The sequence below is a fragment of the Triticum urartu genome, chromosome 5A (genome assembly GCF_056163025.1).
Source record: "Triticum urartu cultivar PI428250 chromosome 5A, HENAU_Tu73, whole genome shotgun sequence".
In the NCBI taxonomy this organism is placed as follows: domain Eukaryota; kingdom Viridiplantae; phylum Streptophyta; class Magnoliopsida; order Poales; family Poaceae; genus Triticum; species Triticum urartu.
This window is the reverse complement of record NC_141877.1, coordinates 336,223,709-336,250,445: the sequence shown is the minus strand read 5'-3', so window position 1 is coordinate 336,250,445 and position 26,737 is coordinate 336,223,709. Positions and strand designations below refer to the sequence as shown.

Below are 26,737 nucleotides of genomic sequence, written 5' to 3'. Positions count from 1 at the left end.
GTTTTTCGGTATTTTTATTTGAATTTAGGAAAAATGCGCGTTTTTCAAAGTTGTAGTTTGGGCCCAGATAAATGTTCACTTTATCGGGCTTGATTTTAGGAACCCGGCAAAATTTATTTCGTGATTTTCGGAGTCCGTTTAGTATTTCTTTTTATTTTCTCTTCTGGGCGGATTTATAAAAAAAACGCGAACCGACTACGGGCCGTATTCGGCCTGGACACCACCGGCCGGGGGCCTTTATATAGCGCCCGGGGGAGAGAGCCAGCCCACCGAACCGAACCCTAACCCTAGCCCCAGGCCGCCGCCGCCGCCGCAGCCGGAGCCACGCGTCTTTCAAGGTTCGCCGCCGCCTCATTTTCAATGCAGTTTTTTTTTAAAAAAAAATTCTGTTCGTCGTTTTTCTTTTTCGTCGGATTTTCCGCGGTTATTTTCTGATCGCGATTTCTGATCTGATTTTCGTTTTAGTATAACTTTTCGCTCGTTTATCGGAATCAGACGATTCAAGCGCCTGGAGTTTCGTCTCGAAACCCTCTTTCCGAATAATCAACTTAAACAAGTTTTTGCTACAGTAAAATTTGACCTAGATCCAGATTACTAGAACGAAGTTGTTTTCTTTCGCCGTTTGATTTCTTTTGCTTCGTTCGATTTGATTCTTTTGCCAACCGGAGTTCTTAAGTTGAACCTTCTGGTTAGATCTTCTATTTGAGTTTTACTTGTGCATTAGATGAGTACTTATTGTATGATTGTTGTTTGTCTGCGATAGAATACCCGGAGTGCGCCGCTTGTTACTTCGAATCTCTAGGTTTCGCGGATCATCAGCAAGGCAAGTAACACTTTGATCATACCTTTTTCTACAACCCAGTTTTATTGCATTAGATCAATCCTCACACATTGCATGATTAGGATCTAATTAAATTGTGGGATGGGAAGTAGATGAGGTAGTACCTATTACCTGTTTATTACCAAACCTTTGGGAGTTACTTCTACGTTTGCTTATTATGCCATGCTATGCTCGTAGACATGGATTGGGTGAGTGATATCCATGACAGATGTGAGATTTATAATTAAAGGTTTATCTAAGGTGGCCACATAACACACATCTGGGTGGATTGAGGCACCTGGGGTATCCAGGACTTGCCTGTTTTTCTTTTGGACCGCCACCCAGGCCCAAAGGGATCATGAGATTATTCATACTAGAAACTTCCGTGTGCAGCCACAAGCTATTATGGGCTCTAGCATAGTTGACTAAGTCATGTGAACTCTTACAGTGGTAGACTAGCAGATGTAGGGGTTGTAGGTGGTACGGTCTACCCATCGTAAGGTGCAAACGCTTCTGAAAGACTATGTCTCGGTCATCCGTTTCTCAAACACCCTGTAGTGCGAGAAACCAAACGGAGGCGATCGAGTCTTGTGGGGAAAAGTGCGCAAACCTCTGCAGAGTGTATAAACTAATCATGGTTAGCCGTGTCCCCGGTTATGGACATCTTGAGTATCTAGTACCTGGATTTTCATGTGAATCTCAACATGTTACTCTAAATTAATTTTGATGGGTTTTAATGATGTTACTTAATTGGGATTGAGAATGCTGTCAACCATTCTCAATGTTTAACAACCACCATGATAGTAATTAATTTTATTCCTTTTAAGTAGGGAAAAATTGGCTTTACGCAAAAACTGTAACCATAGAGCTTTCCACCAGCCAAATATGCATATAGTATAGCTGTTGCATTTCATTACTCTCTATGTGTTACCTTGCCAGCATATTCCATGTGTTGACCCATTTTCGGGCTGCAACGTTAATGTTGCAGACTTTTCAGACGACGATTGAGGAGTTTTAGGTCGTGGTTCTATACTCAGTGATGCCGTTGGAGTTGATGGACTCACTTTTCTTCCAAGCCTTCCGCTGTTATCGTTATTAGATGGCCTTAAGCCATATTTATTGTAATAAGTTCTCTTTTGAGACACGATGTAATAAGTGTGTGATTGCTACTCTATTATAAATCCTCCGAGTACTGTGTGGTGTCAGCATTACTGATCTAGGGATGACACCGGAGCACAGAGATCAGACTGTTTGAGGTCTGGTCGCTACAGTTTCACAATTCACGCCGCCTGGAACACCTCAGCGTAATGGTGTGTCCGAACATCGTAATCGCACTCTATTAGATATGGTGCGATCTATGATGTCTCTTACCGATTTACCGCTATCATTTTGGGGCTATGCTTTAGAGACTGCCGCATTCACTTTAAATAGGGCTCCGTCGAAATCCGTTGAGACGACACCATATGAATTATGGTTTGGGAAGAAACCTAAGCTGTCGTTTCTAAAAGTTTGGGGATGCGATGCTTATGTCAAGAAACTTCAACCTGAAAAGCTCGAACCCAAGTCGAAAAATGCGTCTTCATAGGATACCCTAAGGAAACCATTGGGTATACCTTCTACCTCAGATCCGAAGGCAAGATCTTCGTTGCCAAGAATGGATCCTTTCTAGAGAAGGAGTTTCTCTCGAAAGAAGTAAGTGGGAGGAAAGTAGAGCTTGATGAAGTATTGCCTCTTGAAGCAGAGAGTGGCGCAGCTCAGGAAAATGTTCTTGTGGTGCCTGCACTAATTAGAGAGGAAGTTAATGATGATGATCAAGATACTTCGGATCAAGCTCCTACTGAACTTCGTAGGTCCACAAGGACACGTTCCGTACCAGAGTGGTACGGCAACCCTGTCTTGGAAATCATGTTGTTAGACAACGGTGAACCTTCGAACTATGAAGAAGCGATGGCGGGCCTAGATTCTGACAAATGGCTAGAAGCCATGAAATCCGAGATAGAATCCATGTATGAAAACAAAGTATGGACTTTGACTAACTTGCCTGAAGATCAGTGAGCCATAGAAAATAAATGGATCTTTAAGAAGAAGACAGACGCGGATGGTAACGTGACCATCTATAAGGCTCGACTTGTCGCTAAGGGTTATCGACAAGTTCAAGGGGTTGACTATGATGAGACTTTCTCACCTATAGCGAAGCTGAAGTCCGTCCGAATCATGTTAGCAATTGCCGCATTCTATGATTATGAGATATGGCAAATGGACGTCAAAACGGCATTCCTTAACGACTTTCTTAAGGAAGAATTGTATATGATGCAGCCGGAAGGTTTTGTCGATCCTAAGAATGCTAACAAGGTGTGCAAGCTCCAACGCTCAATCTATGGGCTGGTGCAAGCATCTCGGAGTTGGAACATTCGCTTTGATGAGATGATCAAAGCGTTTGGGTTTATGCAGACTTATGGAGAAGCCTGCGTTTACAAGAAAGTGAGAGGGAGCTCTGTAGCATTTCTCATATTATATGTGGATGACATACTATTGATGGGAAATGATAGAATTCTTGGAAAGCATAAAGGCCTATTTGAACAAGTGTTTTTCAATGAAGGACCTTGGAGAAGCTGCTTATATATTAGGCATCAAGATCTATAGAGATAGATCGAGACGCCTCATCGGTCTTTCACAAAGTACGTACCTTGACAAGATATTGAAGAAGTTCAATATGGATCAGTCCATGAAGGGGTTCTTGCCTGTATTGCAAGGTGTGCGATTGAGCACGGCTCAATGCCCGACCACGGCAGAAGATATAGAAGAGATGAGTGTCATCCCCTATGCCTCAGCCATAGGGTCTATTATGTATGCCATGCTGTGTACCAGACCTGATGTAAACCTTGCCGTAAGTTTGGTAGGTAGGTACCAAAGTAATCCCGGCAAGGAACACTGGACAGCGGTCAAAAACATCCTGAAGTACCTGAAAAGGACCAAGGATATGTTTCTCGTTTATGGAGGTGGCAAAGAGCTTGTCGTAAAGGGTTACGTCGACGCTAGCTTCGACACAGATCTGGATGACTCTAAGTCACAAACCGGATACGTGTATATTTTGAATGGTGGGGCAGTAATCTGGTGCAGTTGCAAGCAAAGCGTCGTGGCGGGATCTACATGTGAAGCAGAATACATGGCAGCCTCAGAGGCAGCACAAGAAGCAATCTGGGTGAAGGAGTTCATCACCGACCTAGGAGTCATACCCAATGCGTCGGGGCCGATGACTCTCTTCTGTGACAACACTGGGGCTATTGCCCTTGCCAAGGAGCCCAGGTTTCAAAGGAAGACCAGGCATATCAAGCGTCGCTTCAACTCCATTCGTGAAAGTGTTCAAAATGGAGACATAAAAATTTGTAAAGTACATACAGACCTGAATGTAGCAGATCCGTTGACTAAACCTCTCCCTAGAGCAAAACATGATCAACACCAGAATTCCATGGGTGTTCGATTCATCACAATGTAACTAGATGATTGACTCTAGTGCAAGTGGGAGACTGTTGGAAATATGCCCTAGAGGCAATAATAAAATGATTATTATATTTCCTTGTTCATGATAATTGTCTATTATTCATGCTATAATTGTATTATCCGGAAATCGTAATACATGTGTGAATACATAGACCACAATGTGTCCCTAGTGAGCCTCTAGTTGACTAGCTCGTTGATCAACAGATAGTCATGGTTTCCTGGCTATGGACATGGGGATGTCATTGATAATGGGATCACATCATTAGGAGAATGATGTGATGGACAAGACCCAATCCTAAGCTTAGCTCAAAGATCGTGTAGTTCGTTTGCTGTAGCTTTTCTGAATGTCAAGTATCATTTCCTTAGACCATGAGATTGTGCAACTCCCGGATACCGTAGGAGTGCCTTGGGTGTGCCAAACGTCACAATGTAACTGGATGACTATAAAGGTACATTACAGGTATCTCCGAAAGTGTCTATTGGGTTGGCACGAATCGAGACTAGGATTTGTCACTCCGTATGACGGAGAGGTATCTCTGGGCCCACTCGGTAATGCATCATCATAATGAGCTCAATGTGACCAAGGGGTTGGTCACGGGATCATGCATTACGGTACGAGTAAAGTGACTTGCCGGTAACGAGATTCAACAAGGTATTGGGATACCGATGATCGAGTCTCGGGCAAGTGACGTACCGATCGACAAAGGGAATTGAATACGGGATTGATTAAGTCCTCGACATCGTGGTTCATCCGATGAGATCATCGAGGAGCATGTGGGAGCCAACATGGGTATCCAGATCCCGCTGTTGGTTATTGACCGGAGAGGCGTCTCGGTCATGTCTGCGTATCTCCCGAACCCGTAGGGTCTACACACTTAAGGTTCGGTGACGCTAGGGTTGTAGAGATATTAGTATGCAGTAACCCAAAAGTTGTTCGGAGTCCCGGATGAGATCCCGGACGTCACGAGGAGTTCCGGAATGGTCCGGAGGTAAAGATTTATATATAGGAAGTCCAGTTTCGGCCAGCGGGAAGGTTTCGGGGGTTACCGGTATTGTACCGGGACCACCGGAAGGGTCCCGGGGTCCACAGGATGGGGCCACCTATCCCGGAGGGCCCCATGGGCTAAAGTGGCGTGGGAACCAGCCCCTGATGGGCTGGTGCGCCCCACCCAAGGGCCCAAGGCGCCTAGGGTTGGAAACCCTAGGGGGTCGTTGCCCCCCGAGGGGGCATGCGCCCCCTGGTTGGAAACCCTAAGGGGGCCGTTGCCCCTAGGGGCCGCCGCCCCCCCTTTAGATGGGATCTCCAAGGGGGCATGCGCCCCCCTAGCCCCTATATATAGTGGAAGGGAGGGAGGGCAGCCGCACCTTGCTCTTGGCGCCTCCCTCTCCCTCCGTAACACCTCTCCTCCCCGCTTGTGCTTGGCGAAGCCCTGCCGGGATCCTGCTGCATCCACCACCACGCCGTCGTGCTGCTGGATCTTCATCAACCTCTCCTTCTCCCCTTGTTGGATCAAGAAGGAGGAGACGTCTTCCCAACCGTACGTGTGTTGAATGCGGAGGTGCTGTCTGTTCGGCACTTGGTCATCGGTGATTTGGATCACGGCGAGTACGACTCCATCATCCCCGTTCACTTGAACGCTTCCGCTCACGATCTACAAGGGTATGTAGATGCACTCCTATTCCCCTCGTTGCTAGAATACTCCATAGATGATCTTGGTGATGCGTAGAAATTTTTTAATTTCTGCTACGATCCCAACATAGCAGCAGTAGAACATTCAGCAACAGAAGTAGCGTTATCACGCTCAATGCATTTAAGACATGGTGGTTCAAATCCTTCCTGAGCTAAACTGATCTGTTCGGCGCGAAGTGACTCGTTTTCCTTTTGAAGATCTTCATGAGCCGCTCTCAATTTCTCAAGATCTTGCTTCCTTTGAAGATAATCATAGGAAAGTCTTTCATGAGTTGTTGAGAGCGTTTCATGACGACTTTCAAGTTCCTCATACTTAACGTGAAGATTTTTTATGTCTTCAATTAAGGACTGAGTCAGCGTCTAACAGATCATCGCTTTTGTCTAACAGTTTTTGAATGTGTTCCATAGCTTTCTGTTGTTCAGTTGCAATTTTAGCAAGTGTTTTGTAGCTGGGTTTGGAACCACAATCAGAGTCATCGTCACTAGATGTTTGATAGTGAGTAGTGCGTGTGTTTACCTTGGCACCACGTGCCATGAAGCAGTAGGAAGGAGCGGAGTAGTCCTTGTCATTTGCATCGGTGTCGGTGATGAAGTCATTGTCTTCAGTGTTGAAGATGGACTTGGTAACGTATGCTGTAGCCAGACTTGCAACGCCAGAATCGGACTCCTCGTCAGACTCCACCTCCGCCTCCTCAGAAGCGGACTCCTCCTCAGAGTCCATTTCCTTGCCAACAAACGCATGTGCCTTGCCAGATGAGCTCTTCTTGTGTGATGAAGACTTGAAGGAAGACTTGGAAGAAGATTTTGAGTATTTCTTCTTCTTCTTGTCGTCAGAGTCATACTCCTTGCTCTTCTTCTTCTTCTTCTTGTTCTCATTGTCCCACTGTGGACACTCAGAGATGTAGTGGCCAGGTTTCTTGCACTTGTGACATGTTCTCTTCTTGTAGTCATGAGCAGAAGCTTCATCATTCCTTGAGCTTGATCATGAAGACTTTCTGAGGCCTTTCTTCTTGGTGAATTTTTGGAACTTCTTCACAAGCATAGCAAGCTCCCTTCCAATGTCTTCAGGATCATCAGAACTGCTGTCAGATTCTTCTTCAGATGAGGAGACAGCCTTTTCCTTCAAGGCACGAGTTCACCCATAGTTGGGACCGTAGATGTCTCTTTTCTCAGAAAGCTGAAACTCGTGTGTGTTGAGCCTCTCAAGTATGTCAGACGGATCGAGTGTCTTGAAATCAGGACGTTCTTGAATCATCAGGGCTAGGGTGTCAAACGAACTGTCAAGTGATCTCAGGAGTGTCTTGACGACTTCATGCTTGGTGATCTCAGCAGCGCCGAGGGCTTGAAGCTCATTTGTGATGTCAGTGAGTCGATAAAACGTGAGCTGGACATTCTCATTGTCATTTCTCTTGAAGCGGTTGAAGAGGTTGCGAAGGACACTGATTCTCTGATCTCTCTGGGTTGAGACGCCTTCGTTGACCTTGGATAGCCAGTCCCAGACTAGCTTAGATGTTTCCAAAGCACTCACGCGGCCATACTGTCCTTTGGTCAGATGACCACAGATGATATTCTTGGCAGTAGAGTCCAGTTGAACGAACTTCTTGACATCAGCGGCAGTGACACCTTCTCCAGCCTTGGGAACGCCGTTCTTGACGACATACCATAGGTCGACATCAATGGCTTCAAGATGCATGCGCATCTTATTCTTCCAGTAGGGATATTCAGTTCCATCGAAGACGGGGCACGCAACGGAGACTTTAATTATCCCTGCAGTCGACATAGCTAAAACTCCAGGTGGTTAAACCGAATCACACAGAACAAGGGAGTACCTTGCTCTGATACCAATTGAAAGTGCTAGTGATCGACTAGAGGGGGGTGAATAGGCGATTTTTATGAAAGTCTTCAAAACATGTAAGTTTCGAAGACAAACAATAGAAATAAACCTATTATCATGCAGCGGAAGGTAGACTACACTAGGCAAACCATAGTCACGTATTCAATGAAGTGAAAGCACAATGACTAATAGCAGCTAGGCAGTAAGGATCAGGTAGGAAGATATTGAGAAGCCAATCAGTACACGTTATCACTTAGTGAAGTCGAATGGGTTGGGGCTTTATCCTCTCAAGGAATTCTTTTTCAAAGGCTTCGAGGTGGGTTGCTCTCAAACGACAAAAGCCGTACTTAAACTCTGAGCAGCCAACCGTCTATGGTTGTAGGGGGTGGGCTATTTATAGCCACTAGGCAACCCGACCTGATTTGTCCGAAATGACCCTGGGTCACTAAGGAACTGACACGTGTTCCAACGGTCAGATCTCAAACACACACGGCAACTTTACTTGGGCTACAAGCAAAGCTGACTTGTCCAACTCTGAACAAGATTCACTCTCATAGTCTTCACTCGAAGACATAGGATTTTAGTTAAGCATCACTTCAGTCATTCTGACTGGTTCTCTTGGACCCCACTTAACAGTACGGTGGTTCCTATGACTCAACAAAGAAGAAAAAGAACTACGAAAGATCTAAGTCTTCGCGCTCCATAGTCTTCATGCGATGTCTTCTCTTGTCATAGTCTTCAATGTGAATGTCTTCACATACCACCTTTGACTTCAATGTCTTCATACATTTTTAGGGGTCATATCTGGTAGGAAAACCGAATCAATGAGGGACTTCTACCTGTGTTATCTTGCAATTCTCACAAACACATTAGTCCCTCAACTAGGTTTGTTGTCAATACTCCAAAACCAACTAGGGGTGGCACTAGATGCACTTACAGTTCATTTCTATCGTTTGTCTTTGAAACATCCATGTTTTGAAGACTTTCACAAAAATCGCCTATTCACCCCCCCCTCTAGTTGATAACTGGCACTTTCAGAGCCAAATAATTGGACGCTATCCAAACAGACGCCCACACCGTGGTCAACGCCAAATATTTGGCCAAGCGAATCGGGGCTGCAATCCAAACAGCCTCTAAACATCAGTGATGCCAAATAATGATGAATATACTCGTGTCTGGGTTTTTTTGACAATATGAATAATACTGATGTAGGTCTGATATTGTCCAGAAAATGATTCCCAGACCCCGACAGACCCAGCAAAGTTTCAGATTCCTAGTCCACAGTCAGTGGCGTTGCTCTGAGTTTTCCCTTGAGAGAATAATAGTAGACCCACGTTGGATACCTAAAAGCAGTTTTAGATGTGAGGAAAGAAGATTTTAGGTGGCAAAATGGTTATGTTTTTTACATCAGACAAAACATTGGATACCTGTAATTTGCTCTTTTTCTTCTCTACTCCACAATTGCATACACAACTATGCCTTTTTCTTCTCTACTTCACAATTGTATACATATTCAAACAACTATGACATGTAATAATTAAGAGCGTGTTTGGTTCTCCGCATGGATTTCGACACCTTTTACACGAAAATGGGCCAGTGGAGCCTGGTTAGGGGTGGTACAACCTCTGGGCCATGTTCCGCATGTTGTTTGGTCCCACAAAGCCCCAAGATGTAGGAGAGCAGAAACACAAGCACAACGCTGGTTGCATGTATGTGCTTCGTAGATGCAACATGCCGTTGTTTGGTTACGTGTTGACGTAGGTATGGTAACCCCTTCTTCGAGTGGTGAGGTTAATAACACACAATCATATTGGCACAAAAGCAAAAATACAAAATAAAGATTAAACCATGTTGCTAAACAAGCATATGCATTACTGAAGTTGAAGTAGCACATAAACATTATTGTAGAAACATCAGCATTAAAACCACGAGGCTAACGAACCAAGATTATAAAGCCTTCACTCATCGACCATGGAAAAGGCTGGCTTGTGCTCACCACACTTGATGACTACCTCTACATAAGAACGTTCAAAGACGGTGACTCTGAAAGCACCCTGGCTCAGGACCTTGAAAGTCAAGAAGTAACCGATCTGCAGCTAGTGAGCAATGGCGAAGCCTGGCCACCCTTGATCCATGATAACCCTGCAATTGACATCTCTAAGCCCGAACTACTAGTTGCAGCCATTGTTCATCTCCAAAACACTATACTGTAGGATGGTGCCCAGGTGCTAACAAAAAGGCATTGGGGATGAGAAGTAAATCCAACACAGGTGCTAAGAGCACTGTGAAGAAGTGGGTTCGAGATACTTTTGTCATGGAAGTGACCAACCTTCGTTAGCCTCCACCTCTGCCTCTTGGAGTCGTTGCCTTCTTCTGCATCCTTCGAGCAGCTAGCATCACCAGCATTGCCAAGGACCAACTTGCCGGCACAACACTGCAATGAAGAACATAGGCACAACAAAATACCACATGTGAATGCATGTGATTTGCATTGAGTTGTGCATGTCAATGGTGATGTGCATTGAGTTGTGTAGGATCATAGCAGTGTGCATGTGAATGGTGATGTGTAGGATCATAACAATGAGCATGTCAATGGTGATGTGCATTGAGTTGTATAGGCTCATAGCAATATGCATGTCAATGGTGACGATCTTCATTGCATGTTGTCATGTCGAAGGGGAGAGCTGGTACAAGGATTGGAACTATAAATGTGTAGAACCAACCCTCCTATCAACAAACACCCTAATACATGAACCGCACACCAATGAAGATCATTGGCCAACACAATACCGCAAAATGGAAATGCCCCCTCCCCCCAAATCTGACCCCGACCCCTAAATTGACACCCAAATCGAGCCCTATAGAATCCTAAATCGAACCAAATAGGGCAGGGAAGGACTTACTCCCAACGGGCCTTAGATCCGCATCACTTAACCTCTTTCTCCCCCACCATGACATTGTCGAAGTTCATCGTCCCTGAGGTCTAAGTACTTTAACATCTTCAGATTGTCATCCTCCCAAGATCCGGCCGCCGCCGATGAACTAGTGGTTTCAGCCATGGCTAGGGTTCCGCCTCGACGCTTACGAGACCACACTGCCCGCACCAACACCTAGAGGCAACATGGGCGAGAAGATGGTAGATATAACGTGGACCTCTCACCGGGGATCAAGATCGCCGCCGGAGTACTAAAACCCTAACGTAGAGGGTAAAACAATTGGAAAAAATATATTCAAATTTACTACTTTGAAATAAAATCACGACACTTGTCTTGGATCGGAGTATTTCTGAATCGTAATTTTTTTAGGCAAATTTCTGAATCATCATTCTTTTTAGGGCTTTCCGAATCATCATTTTGTGTAGCGTTCGTGTGCACGTGAAGTGGGCCGGCCCACAGGAGCTGAAAAGGCCCCGAACTACAGCCCGTAATTGCTGGAGCGCCGGGCGGTAACCCAAAGCGAGTCCCTCCTCCCCTTTTTAAGCCCCCAGAGAAGGAGGCACCGCCGCCGCTCGCCACCATCCCCGACCACGCCCCCGTCCCTGCGCCGCTCCGCAGACGGCGGCCGTGCTCTACGTCGTCGTGTTGCCGGGTCGCCTCCCTCCTGATTCTATCAATCCCTCCCCATGGCGTTCTGGGGTAAGCCACGCCTTCCCCATACCAATACCTTTTCTGGGACCGTTTGCGTATTGTTCTTGGTAATAATCACGAAACATCTGCTATGATATGATTTGTGCAGGCGTGGAGGTGAAGCCCGGGAAGCCGTACACCCACAGCTACAACCCTTCCCATGGCCGTCTCCGCATTTGCCAGGTTGCCCGCACTCCTCTCTATTTACTTTATGAAGGTCATGTTTTGTTCGACAGTATCAGGGTCATGTTTTGTTTGACAGTATCAGGGTCATGTTTTGTTTGACAGTATCAAGATCATAGGGTTATTAAAATAAGGTTGTGGTTCGAATTAGATGAGTAACTCATAATTCTTTTTCATTCTAATCCAATTTTGGATGCATGATGGTCCTTTCTGAAATATGAAAATGCTGGTTCCTAAAGCTATCTTCGCATATGATCTGATACTCCATTAGAATGCATTTGTGCAAGTTTGGAAATTTGTTTGGATACCACTACGGTACGCTGACATGCCATGTGTGTATCCTGTCTTGGTGGGTGAAGAAGGGGGGAACATAAAGTCATTTGAGCCTATCTTAATTTGAGCATTGCTTAGACCTACTGTATTGTTTGCTCCGCAGTCCTTCCAACAGGTATTTGCGGGCATGATATTAATTTTTATGATGGTTTTCAGGCCACATTGGGCAGCTGCGATGCTGCTACAAGGACAGTGGTGCAATGCATTGTGGGCAACAAGAAACCCATCATACTTTGTAGTTTGAATCCTAAATTGGCTGAGATGTGCCATCTCGAGATTGAGTTGGAGGAGGTCGATGAGGTTCTGTTTTCAGTACTTGGCCAGAGTTCTGTGCATCTCTCAGGATATTACCTCCGGCCAGGCAGCAGGGGCAATGCAGGGGAGGAAGACTCGTATCCTTTTTGAAAGTTTCATCGTGCCACTTGTTTCACTTTTCTGTAGTGTTTCAGACTTGAGTTTACTCCTGACCTTGTAACTAGAGAATCTTATGGAGAGGATGTTGGAGAGTCTGATACAGACCAAGACTATGAAGGGAGTGAGGACAGTTATGAATCTGACTTCATTGATGATGGTGACAATGAAGTACCCGAGGACAGTGATGTTTCTGATTCTATGGATGATGGTGATGTATGCTCAACCCCCGATCACCGCAAGCAAGGTAAAATTGAATTATCGGGCAATGAATTACTTGGCATTTCTTTTATACACATATGCTTGTTTTCCATGTTCTTATAGGATAGTAGGATACCCTTTAAATGATACGTAATGATGTTTCTGAAGTCTGGACTTTGATCATAACACATTTGTTGTTCATGACTAAGAATGAATGGGACTTATGAGTAATTTGTTTTCTACTTTTGATTTGGTTCCCAATTATTTATTTGTTTTGCACGACACATTGCCACCATTACACTGTAGTGGAGATGACATAAGGTCCGCATGATTGTTCGATCCCTTCTCTCTTTCTTTTGCAGAAATTAGTAATTTTGCACGTGCATTGCACGTTAATATTAAGCAGTATATTAATTGTGTTGTATATTAATATTAGTCAAGATATAAATTGCATGTTAATATTAGGTAGGATATAATTACTTGGTTAATGTTGACGTTGATATTGGGCATGCCATTTAATTAGTGGAGGGTGCTAGACGTGTTTAACGCTGAACACCGGAGCGAGGTAGATCGTTGGATAGATGCGAAGTAATTCTGTACGTGCAATGCACGTTAATATTAGGCAATGTATTAATTGTGTTGTACATTAATATTAGTCAAGATATAAATTGCATGTTAATATTAGGTATGATATAATTACTTGGTTAATGTTGATGCTGATATTAGGCATGCCATTAATTAGTGGAGGGTGCTAAATGTGTTTAACGCTAAATTGAACCAGTGAGATTTGTTGGATACACTCAACTCGCTCTTCTTATAGAGGTATAGATTCAATTAGCATGTCTATTTAACTATTTTGTAACAAGTCTCCCTACAGCTAGATTATTGCTATTTTTTATTCTGTACACATCGCCTGTATTTATGTTCACACATTGCCATTGGATGCTGCTACTGCTGTCTAAGTCGTATCTCCTTAAATTTCCATCCCAGTGATTGCTAACACATTCTAATATTTGTTACATAGATTCTGAAAAGCATGCTCGTAAGGTTAAAAGACAGTGGCGCTTAAAGAAGAAGCAACAAGTTGACAGCTCCGCTGACAAGATTGCTGATTCTCCATCAAAGCCTGCTGCCAGGCGCAAACGTGGCTCAATATTTGATAGTGCCAGTGAAGATGAGGACTTTTTGGCCCAGAGTGAAGAAGAAAACTTTCCTACGCCTGTTTCCTTGGCTAAGAAAACTAATGGTGAAGTTTCAGAGGAAATTAAACCTGGAAATGTCACGTCGAATGACGAAGCCAAAAAACGGAGTAAAAGTGATAAGAAAAGAAAAAGTGATGCCATCAATGAGGATCCTGCATCTCCAATGTATATCTCTGCTTCCTGTTTAGTTGCATATATGTCTCGATTGTGTTTGGTGAACACTAATCTGTACCTTGTTGTGTGACCTGAGCAGGGATGTAACAGAGATCAATGGATCATCGGTTCCAAAACAGGAAGCTGAGATAAAAAGGAAATCCAAGAAAAAGAAGAAAACTCTAGAGGCAGAAGATGGAAAGCATTCGAACAACATAAGAACATTGGAAGATGGGCTGGTCATAGAAGATCTGTCAGCAGGAAACCAAGATGCCAAAGTGGCTTCGGAGGGCAACAAGGTATCTGCAAGCTTCGTTTTCTGAGCTCTCCATATAGTATGCTTGTAGTTCATGAAAGCAATCGCACATTTCATATCGGTGTGCTTGGCTAGGGCTCTGGCCATGATTAGAGATAAGAACTGAAAAGAAGAAACAACGATGAATGCTGACTTAGTATGCATTCAGTACTTAAAAATTTACATGCCTGAAACACACTGGCCCGAAAGAAGAGATGTAAACATGTCCACTTTACTTGTGCAGGTTTATATCAATTATGTTGGCAAGCTGCAGGATGGAAAAACTGTTCATTCTAATGGCGAGGAAAAGCCCTACAAGTTTAAGCTTGGTAAATTTTGACAAACGCCTTTGGCTTATCTTACCATACCATGCTTGGGTTTGTCATTCAGAATGCATGTTGTGCTTACTGCAGGTTCTGAGAAAGTGATGCGTGGATGGAACCTCGGTATTACTGGTAAAACTACCTCGGAGCTCGCTGTTTTGTTCTCCCTCTGTTCCTTGATATAAGGTGTATAGATTTTTGAGAAAAAATCCGAAATATAAGGTGTATTGCGTTGCACCACTTGTTTGGATAACATTTTTAAGGATTTGATTACATTTCCTTATATCAGGCAAGCTCCTCTATTTTCTCATGTCAATTAGTCCGGTGTAATCTCGCCCAAAACTTGTGAAATTTTTTCTCCACGTGTGTTCTTTAATTTTCGTGCCAAAAACTATACACCCTATATTTAGGAATGGAGGGTGCTTTGAGTCATTTCTTCGACCATGGTTTACAATTTATGCTATTCACCGCAGGTATGCGCGTTGGAGAGAAGAGGAGGCTAACCATTCCCCCATCCCTGTGGTAAGGCATTGTGCATTTCTTTACTTTCCACCTTCCTATTATATGTATATATACTCTATAAATAACACCTTTGCTCTGCTTTTGGACCACATTTATTCTTCAGCGACAATGGTGGTAAATCGGTCGTAGAATTGCCCAAAGCTTCAACAATCATCTATGAAGTGGAGTTGGTGAAAGTCCGGTGAAACGCGCAAGCTTCTCGTTCCTGTTTTACGCCGAAGGCCGGAGCATGGATTTTTGTCGAGCTACAGATGGAGATTGTGTGGTTTGTTCCGCATAGGCTATGTGTTTTGTTCCGCAGGACTGTTGTGTGGGCAAAGAGTATTAAGAATTTGATGAGCATTCGAGTTAGCAAAAAGAGATGCTTTATATATCCTGTGTACTGAACTGGACGAGACGGCGGTCAGTGAGTTTAAGGTCTGTGGTCGAGATTAGCACCCTGGTCAGTTTGTGGGATGTTTCCGTGCAATTCTGTCGAATGTGAGAATTCTATCTGGTTCCTGTCAATGCAACATTCCTGTCAATTCTGTCATCAGTATGGGAGTTCTAGTTAACAAACGGTGCAGACGTGCATTGTCCCTGTATGTCAGTGGGTGTAAACCGATTGTTTGCACCGGCCAGCTATGTGCCTTGGGCTTTTGCCGGTTCTCCGGCACGGTGCATTCCCTCTCCCAGGGAGCCTGGTTCTCCGGCACGGTGCGTTCCCTCTCCCAGGGAGCCTGGGCAGTGCCGTCGGTGGCTCTCGTTTCATTCCCTCGCTCGAGAGGCCCCCCTGTAAACCTAGCCGCCACCACCTCCTCCACCATAGATAAATCTACGAGTGGAGTTCTCAATAATAATAGTGTTTTCACTAGATAGGTTTAGGATTTTGGTAGCCGTATTCTTCATTGAAGATGGATATGGTATCGTCTATAATAAGTAATCTTCGGACCTTTCGTTCAATGACGAGATCCCCTTCCTGGTGTCAATGACCTTTCGTTGGAAAATTTTGGAAAAAGTTTTCTCTTGGTCACCACGAGGAGGATTGTCTACGTAATATCTGTCCCGGCTGCTACGTCCTCGACAATAATGATTCATACTTTCGGCTCCTGGTGACTCGACCTGGTTGTTCGGTTTTTCTCCCTGGAATACCGATGTTGGTTGATTTCTTAAATGGCTGCGTGTGTGCATCATAGCCTTGGCATTGCGGCTCAAACTAAAACTGTGGGAGAACCCTCATTGGTATTTACATGTCTATAGTTTGATACCTTTATTATTTTTCTACGTTGTCTTCAGAGAAATATAAGATTGTGTCAATGAAAGAAGAAAGAGTCTGGGGATCTCGAAGATATGCTTGGTTCGTTTAGACTTTATTTTGTAATCGCTATAGTCAGCTCATGTATCTACCATGTACAATTCGCTACTATAAATATACCATGGTATCGATTGTCAAAAAAACATCAATGATGTCGGTGCTGGGCACAGAAATGGAATGTTATCCTAAATTCCTAATAGATCAAAGGAAGGAAAACCAAATGATTGAGAAGAATAGGAAAAAGGAAATGAGACAAGGTGTCAAACAGAGGAATACATAGAGAGTGTAGGAACAACGACATATGTGTCGGAATGCAGAAAATTGGAGTAGGTCCCATCCGATGATTTAATGCTAGCATCAGAGCTGCCAAATCCGTTGATAAGAAAGGTAATATAAGTACACCCTTAAAGAAGGAATATGAACAACATAAGGTGGGTGCCAAAAAATAAGAACTGAAGAATGGTTGATAGATTTATCGAGGAAAATTGGACCAAAACCTAAACAACGCCTAACTAGACTAGACCTAAAGCACTATAAATTCTCTTATACTTGGGACGATGATCTCCCTAGTTGGCTGTGGACGTATAATGTTGCTTAACAATCGATAAAGCTAGCCATAAAGGTCTTCCCTAAAAAAAGACTAGACCTAAAGCACCACAAAACATACACAACATGCCAAAAGGCTAACACGCACAACACACCTTGTCAGGCACTCGAGCGTCTTCACCACTACCAGAGTGCACACAAAAAACCGTTGTATCAATCTAGGTTGGCACAAGCATATTCACAAAGCTCGACGATAACGAAGAAGAACGCTATTTCCCATAAAGCAAACATATAATACGTCAATGCCGCGAGGTTGGCGAACATAACTCGCCTGACGCACCTTACATATGGAGGGTGCTTCTGCTGCTCCCATGGAGATACCATGCAAGCCACCACCGACCACCTCCACGAGCACCAAGGACTTCTGACCGAGTCCAACTCCAAATGATGCCCCAAGAGAAAAATGATGCCAAGCAAAGCCAGAAGCATCTTCATCGTCCGATCCGGGAGCCCGGCTCAAGGATTTTCCCTGTAGTATGTGGCAATGCAGCAAACACCTCCGTGCACCGTCGACATGCTATATGCTCCCCCGTCCATGCCCTCTGTCGCGGCCAACTGGTGATGCTTTTGTAACACGCGTAATGTTGCATAGACAAGGATGGTGCTTCTGCAACACAGATGTTGCAGAGACTTATGGGAAAAAACGCAACAAGACCTTTGTTGCAAAAGTTTTCTACAATAAGACCTTTGTTGCAAAAGTTTTCTACAATAAGACCTTTGTTGCAAAAGTTTTCTGCAACAAGACCCGTGTTGCAAAGATTTCTTCAATACCAGTTTTGTTGCAATGGTGGGAAGATGCCGCTATACCGCATGATGGCTCGCACGTAGCACACCCCTTTTTAGCACAAAATAAGGGCATTTGGTGCCATAGGGATCCCACAGAAATTCTGTGGGCCCAACTTTGACACAAATATTTTCATGTAAGCCCATCCGCTCCGTAGGAATCAACTCTGTCCATTCCACAGGAAAACGCCCTCGACTTATACTTTTCACGGATCTTTTTAGAACATCCGCCGCCTTGACAGCCGTTAGATCTGGTGTCATCTAGCGGCCCTGCCCCGTCCTCACATTGCAACAGAGGACATGTTGCACAAACCCTTTTGCAACATAGGCGTTGTTGCAGATTTATTTTGTCTTCACTTTTGTGCAACATGGGTGTTGTTGCGGAATGAACTTTTGCAACATAGAATGTTGCAGAAAAAAAGTCTTCACTTTCGTGCAACATGGGTGTTGTGGTGGAATGAACTTTTGCAACTTGCAACATAGATGATGTTGCAGAAAAATATCATATTCACGTTTCTGTAGCATGGGTGTTGTTGCAAAAGAAACGTTTGCAACCTAAACAATGTTGCAGAAAAAAATTACAATGAAAATTATGATACATAAACGCTCCTGTTGTCGCTGACAACACCACCGTCGCCACCAACCATAAGGCTATCCACCTCCTAGCTTCCATCCCGAGCGTCGCCAATCCCTGTTGCTTCCAGCCTTCCATGTTATTGAAGGAAATATGCCCTAGAGGCAATAATAAAGTTGTTATTTATATTTCTTTATATGCATGATAAATGTTTATTATTCACGCTAGAATTTATTAACTGGAAACTTAGTACATGTGTGAATACATAGACAAACAGAGTATCCCTAGTATGCCTCTACTTGACTAGCTCGTTAATCAAAGATGGTTAAGTTTCCTAGCCATGGACATGTGTTGTCATTTGATGAACGGGATCACATCATTAGAGAATGATGTGATGGACAAGACCCATCTGTTAGCTTAGCATAATGATCGTTCAGTTTTATTGTTACTGCTTTCTTCATAACTTATACATGTTCCTCTGACTATGAGATTATGCAACTCCCGAATACCAGAGGAACACCTTGTGTGCTATCAAACGTCACAACATAACTGGGTGATTATAAAGAAGCTCTATAGGTGTCTCCGATGGTGTTTGTTGAGTTGGCATAGATCGAGATTAGGATTTGTCACTCCGTGTATCGAAGAGGTATCTCTGGGCCCTCTCGGTAATACACATCACTATAAGCCTTGCAAGCAATATGACTAATGAGTTAGTTACGGGATGTTGCATTACGGAACGAGTAAAGAGACTTGTCGGTAAAGAGATTGAACTAGGTATTGAGATACCGACGATTGAATCTCAGGCAAGTAACATACCGATGACAAAGGGAACAACTTATGTTGTTATGCGGTTTGACCGATAAAGATCTTCGTAGAATATGTAGCAACTAATATGAGCATCCAGGTTCCTCTATTGGTTATTGACCAGAAGTGAGTCTCGGCATGTCTACATAGTTCTCGAACGCGTAGGGTCCGCACGCTTAACATTCGGTGACGATCAGTATTACGAGTTTATGTGTTTTGATGAACCGAAGGTTGTTCAGAGTCTCGGATGTGACCAAGGGCATGACGAGGAGTCTCGAAATGGTCGAGACATAAACATTGATATATTGGAAGCCTATGTTTGGACATCAGAATGGTTCCGAGTGGTTCGGGCATTTTTCCGGAGTACCGGGAGGTTACCGGAACCCTCCGGAAGAACTTATGGGCCTTATGGGCCATAAGAAGGAAGCACACCAGCCCACAAGGGGCTGGTGCACCCCCCTCGGGCAGGAGGCCGAATTGGAATAGGTTTGGGAGGGCGGCCCCCTTTCCTTCTCTCCTACTCCTCCTTCCCTTCCTCTCCTACTCCAACTAGGGAAGGGGGGAATCCTACTCCTGATGGGAGTAGGACTCCCCTAGGGCGCGCCATAGAGAGGGCCGGCCCCTCCCCTCCTCCACTCCTTTATATACGAGGGAGGGGGGCACCCCATGGACAGACAAGTTGATCATTGATCTCTTAGCCGTGTGCGGTGCCCCCTCCACCACAATCCACCTCGGTCATATCGTAGCGGTGCTTAGGCGAAGCCCTATTTCGGTAGCATCATCATCATCGTCATTACGCCGTCGTGCTGACAAAGCTCTCCCTCGACACTCTGCTGGATCGTGAGTTCGTGAGACGTCACCGAGCTGAACGTGTGCAGATCGCGGAGGTGCCGTACTTTCGGTACTAGGATCGGTCGATCGTGAAGACGTACGACTACATCAACCGCGTTGTCATAACGCTTCCGCTTACGGTCTACGATGATACGTAGACAATACTCTCCCCTCTCATTGCTATGCATCACCATGATCTTGCGTGTGCGTAGGAATTTTTTTGAAATTATTGCGTTCCCCAAAAGTGGCATCCGAGCCAGGTCTATGCGTAGATGTTATATGCACGAGTAGAACACAAACAAGTTGTGGGCGTGGGTATATACATATTGCTTGCCGTCACTAGTTGATTCTTGATTCGGCGGTATTGTTGGATGAAGCGGCTCAGACCGACATTACGCGTATGCTTACGCGAGACTGGCTCTACCGACGTGCTTCGCACACAGGTGGCTAGTGGGTGTCTGTTTCTCCAACTTTAGTTGAATTGAATTCAATGAACAGGGTTCTTTCTGAAGATCAAAAAGCAAACACTATACCGCGTTGTGGTTTTTTGATGCATAGGTAAGAACGATTCTTGGTCAGCCCGTAGTAGCCACGTAAAACATGCAACAACAAAGTAGAGGTCGTCTAACTTGTTTTACTTTATCGCTGTGCGATAGCAATAGTTGCAAAAGCAATAGTTGGTGAGACGACCATGTGACGACACGTTGATAGAGATCAAGATGATGGAGATCATGGTGTCATGCCTATGACGATAAAGATCATGACGGTGGTTTGGAGATGGAGATCAAAGGCACAAGATGATGATGGCCATATCATGTCACATATTTTGATTGCATGTGATGTTTATCCTTTATGTATCTTATTTTGCTTAGTTTGGTGGTAGCATTATAAGATGATCTCTCACTAAATTTGAAGGTATAAGTGTTCTCCCTAAGTATGCACTATTGCGACAGTTCGTCGTGCCGCGACACCACGTGATGATTGGGTGTGATAAGCTCTACGTTCACATACAACGGGTGCAAGCTAGTTTTGCACACGCGGAATACTCAGGTTAAACTTGATGAGCCTAGCATATGCAGATATGGCCTCGGAACACTGGAGACCGAAAGGTCGAGCGTGAATCATATAGTAGATATGATCAACATAGTGATGTTCACCATTAAAAACTACTCTATCTCACGTGATGATCGGACATGGTTTAGTTGATTTGGATCACGTGATCATTTAGATGACTAGAGGGATGTCTATCTAAGTGGGAGTTCTTAAGTAATATGATTAATTGAACTTTAATTTATCATGAACTTAGTCCTGATAGTATTTGCATATCTATGTTGTAGATCAATAGCTTGCGATGTAGCTCCCCGTTTATATTTTGATATTTAGAGAAAAATAAGTTGAAAGATGATAGTAGCAATGATGCGGACTAGGTCCGTGATCTGAGGATTATCCTCATTGCTGCATAGAAGAATTATGTCCTTGATGCACCGCTAGGTGACAGATGTATTACAGGAGCAGATGCACACGTTATGAACGTTTGACAAAGCTCGGTATGATGACTACTTAATAGTTTAGTGCACCATGCTTTTCGGCTTAGAACTGGGACTTCAAAAACGTTTTGAACGCCACGGAACATATAAGATGTTCTAAGAGTTGAAATTGGTATTTCATACTCATGCCCGTGTCGAGAAGTATGAGACCTCTGACAGTACTTTGCCTACAAGGTGGAGGAGAATAGCTCAACCAGTGAGCATGTGCTCAGATTGTCTAGGTACTACAATTGCTTGAATCAAGTGGGAGTTAATCTTCCAAATAAGATAGTAATTGATAAAGTTCTCTAGTCACTATCACCAAGTTACTAGAACTTAGTGATGAACTATAACATGCAAGGGATGACAAAAGTAATTCCCAAGCTCTTCGCGATGCTGAAATCGGTGAAGGTAGAAATCAAGAAATAGCATCAAGTGTTGATGGTTAACAAGACCACTAGTTTCAAGAAAAGGGAAAAGGGAAAGAAAGAGGAACTTCAAAGAAGAAAGGCAAGCAAGTTGCCACTCCCATGAAGAAGCTCAAAGCTAGACCCAAGCCTGGAACTGAGTGCTTCTACTGCAAAGGAAATGGTCACTGGAAGGGGAACTGCCCTAGATACTTGGCAGATAAGAAGGATGGCAAAGTGAACAAAAGTATATATTTGATATACATGTTATTGATGTGTACTTTACTAGTGTTTATAACAACACCTCAGTATTTGATACTGGTTCAGTTACTAAGAGTAGTAACTCGAAACGGGAGTTGAAAAATAAACAGAGACTAGTTAAGGGCGAGGTGATGATGTGAGTTGGAAGTGATTCCAAGGTTGATAATGTTGGGGAACGTAGTAATTTCAAAAAAATTCCTACGCACACGCAAGATCATGGTGATGCATAGCAACGAGAGGGGAGAGTGTGTCTACGTACCCTCGTAGACCGTTCGTGGAAGTGTTATATCAACGCGGTTGATGTAGTCGTACGTCTTCACGTCCGACCGATCCAAGTACCGAAAGCACGGCACCTCCGAGTTCTGCACACGTTCGGCTCGGTGACGTCCTCGCCTTCTCGATCCAGCAAGAGGGGCGAAGTAGTAGATGAGTTCCGGCAGCACGGCGGCGTGGTGACGGTGTTGGTGAAGAACAATCTCCGCAGGGCTTCGCCTAAGCACTACGAAAACTATGACGGAGGATAAACTAGAGGGGGCGGGGTTGCCGGCACACGGCTTGGTGTTTCTTGATGTGTCTTTGGTGCTAGCCCTACCCCTCTATTTATATGTTGAGCCCTGGGGTCGAAACTTAGAGTAAAAGCCTCCTCAAAGTCGGTTTCACCCGAAAGGCAAGAGTCCTTCTCGGACTCCAGGGCTAGACGCCAGGGTTCCCAGCGTCTACCCCCTAGACGCCAGGGTTCCTGGTGTCTAGCCTCTGGTCTCCGCAAAACTTCCTTTTGCACTTTCCAAAAGCCTCGTGCGCTTTCCCCTTTGGCCCAGATAAAGTGTTCTCGTAACCAAACATTTCGGGAAACATCTAGAACCCCTTCCGGTGAATTCCGGAACCCTTCCGGAGATCAAACACTACTATCCCATATATCAAACTTTATCTCCGGACCATTCCGGAGTTCCTCGTCATGTCCGTGATCTCATCTTGGACTCTGAACAACATTCGGTCATCAACATACATAACTCATATAGTACTATATCATCAACGAACGTTAAGCGTGCGGACCCTACGGGTTCGAGAACTATGTAGACATGACCGAGACACGTCTCTGGTCAATAACCAATAGCAGGACCTGGATGCCCATATTGGCTCCTACATATTCTACGAAGATCTTTATCGGTCAGACCGCATAACAACATACGTTGTTCCCTTTGTCATCGGTATGTTACTTGCCCGAGATTCGATCGTCGGTATCTCAATACCTAGTTCAATCTCGTTACCGGCAAGTCTCTTTACTCGTTCCATAATACATCATCCCGCAACTAACTCATTAGTTGCAATGCTTGCAAGGCTTATAGTGATGTGCATTACCGAGTGAGCTCAGAGATACCTCTCCGACAATCGGAGTGACAAATCCTAATCTCGAAATACGCCAACCCAACAAGTACCTTTGGAGAAACCTGTAGAGCACCTTTATAATCACCCAGTTACGTTGTGACGTTTGGTGACACACAAAGTGTTCCTCTGATAAACGGGAGTTGCATAATCTCATAGTCATAGGAACTTGTATAAGTCATGAAGAAAGCAATAGCAACAAACTAAACGATCAAGTGCTAAGCTAACGGAATGGGTCAGGACAATCACATCATTCTCCTAATGATGTGATCCCGTTAATCAAATGACAACTCATGTCTATGGTTAGGAAACATAACCATGTTTGATCAACGAGCTAGTCAAGTAGAGGCATACTAGTGACACTCTGTTTGTCTATGCCGAGAGCTTGTGCGCTAGATTATGGATCTAGTTGGGACGATAATTTGCCATATGCAGAGTTCTCTTACAACAACAGTTACCAAACCAGTTTAAAGATGGCCCCTTTCGAAGCCTTGTACGGAAGGAGGTGCAGGACACCGTTATCATGGGACGAAGTTGGAGACCGCCAGTTGTTTGGACCTGACTTGATTAAAGAGTCTGAACAGAAGGTGAAGTTGATTAGAGATAGGCTCAAGATAGCCCAGTCCAGGCAGAAAAGTTATGCAGATGCTAAAATGCAAGGAGACAGTTTACAAAGTCAGAGATAGAGCTTATCTTCGATTATCTCCACTTCGGGGAACAAAGCATTTTGGAGTTAAAGGGAAGTTAGCGCCACGATTTGTAGGACCGTATCGAGTTTTGGAGCGTATGGGAGAAGTGGCCTACAAGTTGGAATTGCCCGAAGGATTGTCAGGAGTTCATGATGTGTTCCACGTTTCTCAGTTAAAGAAATGCCACGCGGAGATGGCTGACATACCGTTGAGAGACACAGTGCCATTGGAAACTATTCAGTTGGATAACAATTTGACTTACGAGGAGAAACCAATTAAGATTCTCGAATTTGCCAGTCGAGTCACTCGCAGCAAGGTTATCAAGTTTTGCAAAGTTCAGTGGACCACCACACCGAGGATGAAGCCACCTGGGAACGAGAGGAAGTTTTACTCAAGGACCACCCTCACCTATTTTCTAGCCAACCCGAATCTCAAGGGCGAGATTCATCTTAAGGGGGGTAGGTTTGTAACATCCCAAATTTCCAATTTGGAATGTTATACATTAGATCATCATTGCATATCATAATTTATTGGTCCTAGAAATTATACGCAACTCAAGGACCCACGGAGAGAGTTGGGGATTTCGTTATTTTCATATTTGAGTTTTCTCAAATTTTGAGAATAGGATCATTTGATTTTAATTATTTTATCATCAATTATTTCTATTACAAAAATATGAGAGAGGGAATAAAATGACTTTCCCAAAATAAAGAAATATTGAGGATTTAATAATAAAATCAAATAAGATTTTATTTCGGAGTTTTTCGGTGTTTTACCTGAACCTACAACGCCACTTTACCTGAAGAAGAGCGCTGGATGATTCAAGTTCAAGTTCCAGGAAGGACGTTCATGCCAGTCACTGAGCCCATAGAGTTTTCTTTTGATGCACCAACTTGGAGTCTAGGAAAGAGCATGGCAGCTCACATCGCCATGGGACGCATTGGAGAAGTCTACCGCAAGGATCTCAAGGATACTATCTACCAGATTTGTGGGCGCCGAGATGAGCACTGGGAGATGATCAGCACCAGGAAGGATAAATCAATCGCAGCTTTTATCTAGGAGTTAAACCAGCACATTCGACGACAGGAGAACCAGATGTGCGCCGACATGATAGATCTGAAGAAGGCAAGGACAAGAATCAAGGAATTGGAGGAAGAACTCAAGGCTACACGTGAAGATTATGAGGAGGAAATTGAAGTATTGGTGGAGAAGAATGACGACCTGATCAAGAAGATCGAAATATTTATGGGAGGCCCTACGCCAGTAGATGAAGACGAAGAACCCAAGGAGATTAGCCCGGAAGCCTACATCATCATCGATGACACCGACTCAGATCTAGATAGTAGCGATGATGACTATGTTGATGAAGCTGGAGCAGATATCATGGAGTCTGCAACCGAAGAATATTTCTAGTAGACCACCTCATCAGTAGTAGTAGTCCACCATGCAAATATAGTAGTCCGAGCACTTTTGCGATAGATAGATCGATTGTATGCCCTTGTTTAATTGAATGAAGTGAATTGTTTGCTTTTGCCTCATGTGCATATGGGTAGTGTTTTCTCTTTAGACCCCCTCTATTCTTACATCTCATCTTTTCTAAACCCTCAGATGCCTCCGAGACGTGACCCGGATTTGCCTTTCCACCGGAGCTCACCCAGTTGATCCAGCAGTAGAACACATTGATGCAGTTGCTAGTCCAGAATCAGAATCAGGGGAACAACAACAACAACCCACCACCACCACCACCACCTGTTGACCACTTAGCCCGTTTTCTTAGGCTGAATTCGCCGGTGTTTTCCAGTAGCACCGAGCCGATAGTAGCAGATGATTGGCTCCGCAAGACAGCTAGAGAGTTGACCACAGCAGGATGCACAGATGCGGAGAAGGTGAAGTTTGCTGCACATCAGCTAGAAGGACCCGCAACATCATGGTGGGAGAATTTCACAGCCACTTTCCCTGTTGACACTGTCACATGGGACCAGTTTCAACAGGCTTTTCGTACTGCACATGTTTCAGCAGGAGCTATGGCCATGAAGAAGTGTGAGTTTCGCAACTTGCGCCAAGGAGGACGGACAGTTGACCAGTATGTAGAGGACTTTAGTAAGTTAGCACGTTATGCCCCAGATGACGTTGCCATGGATGTAGCTAAGCAGGAAAAGTTTCTGGAAGGACTGAATGATGAGTTGAGCATGCAGTTGATGGTAGCAACCTTCAACAACTATCAGGAGTTGGTAGACCGTGCTCTTATGATTGAAGGGAAGCAGCAGCAAATTGAGAATCGCACGAGGAAGTATGGACAAGGGAAGTACAATTCAGGAGCTCAGCATAAGCCACGTTTTACCCCTAGACCGGGAGGACATTTTCAGCATACTCATGGAGGAGGTAGCTCGCACAACCACAATGACACTAATAATGGAAATGGCAATGGAGGAAGCAACGGCCAGAATCGCACCAACCCATCAACCCCAGCCAAGAAGGACCTGAG

At 44.4% G+C, this 26,737-nt stretch overlaps 1 protein-coding gene across 1 annotated transcript; it reads left to right on the top strand.

The window, feature by feature from the left end:
• The first annotated feature begins 11,284 nt into the window (after positions 1 to 11,284).
• On the top strand, positions 11,285 to 15,632 carry LOC125508833 (peptidyl-prolyl cis-trans isomerase FKBP43). Its single transcript, XM_048673627.2, has 10 exons — positions 11,285 to 11,480; positions 11,581 to 11,654; positions 12,144 to 12,379; positions 12,467 to 12,645; positions 13,624 to 13,966; positions 14,055 to 14,253; positions 14,494 to 14,578; positions 14,663 to 14,704; positions 15,046 to 15,094; positions 15,198 to 15,632. Exons 1-10 carry the CDS (start codon positions 11,468 to 11,470, stop codon positions 15,277 to 15,279), a joined length of 1,302 nt encoding a protein of 433 aa, XP_048529584.2. The 5' UTR covers positions 11,285 to 11,467; the 3' UTR covers positions 15,280 to 15,632.
• The last annotated feature ends 11,105 nt before the right edge of the window (positions 15,633 to 26,737 follow it).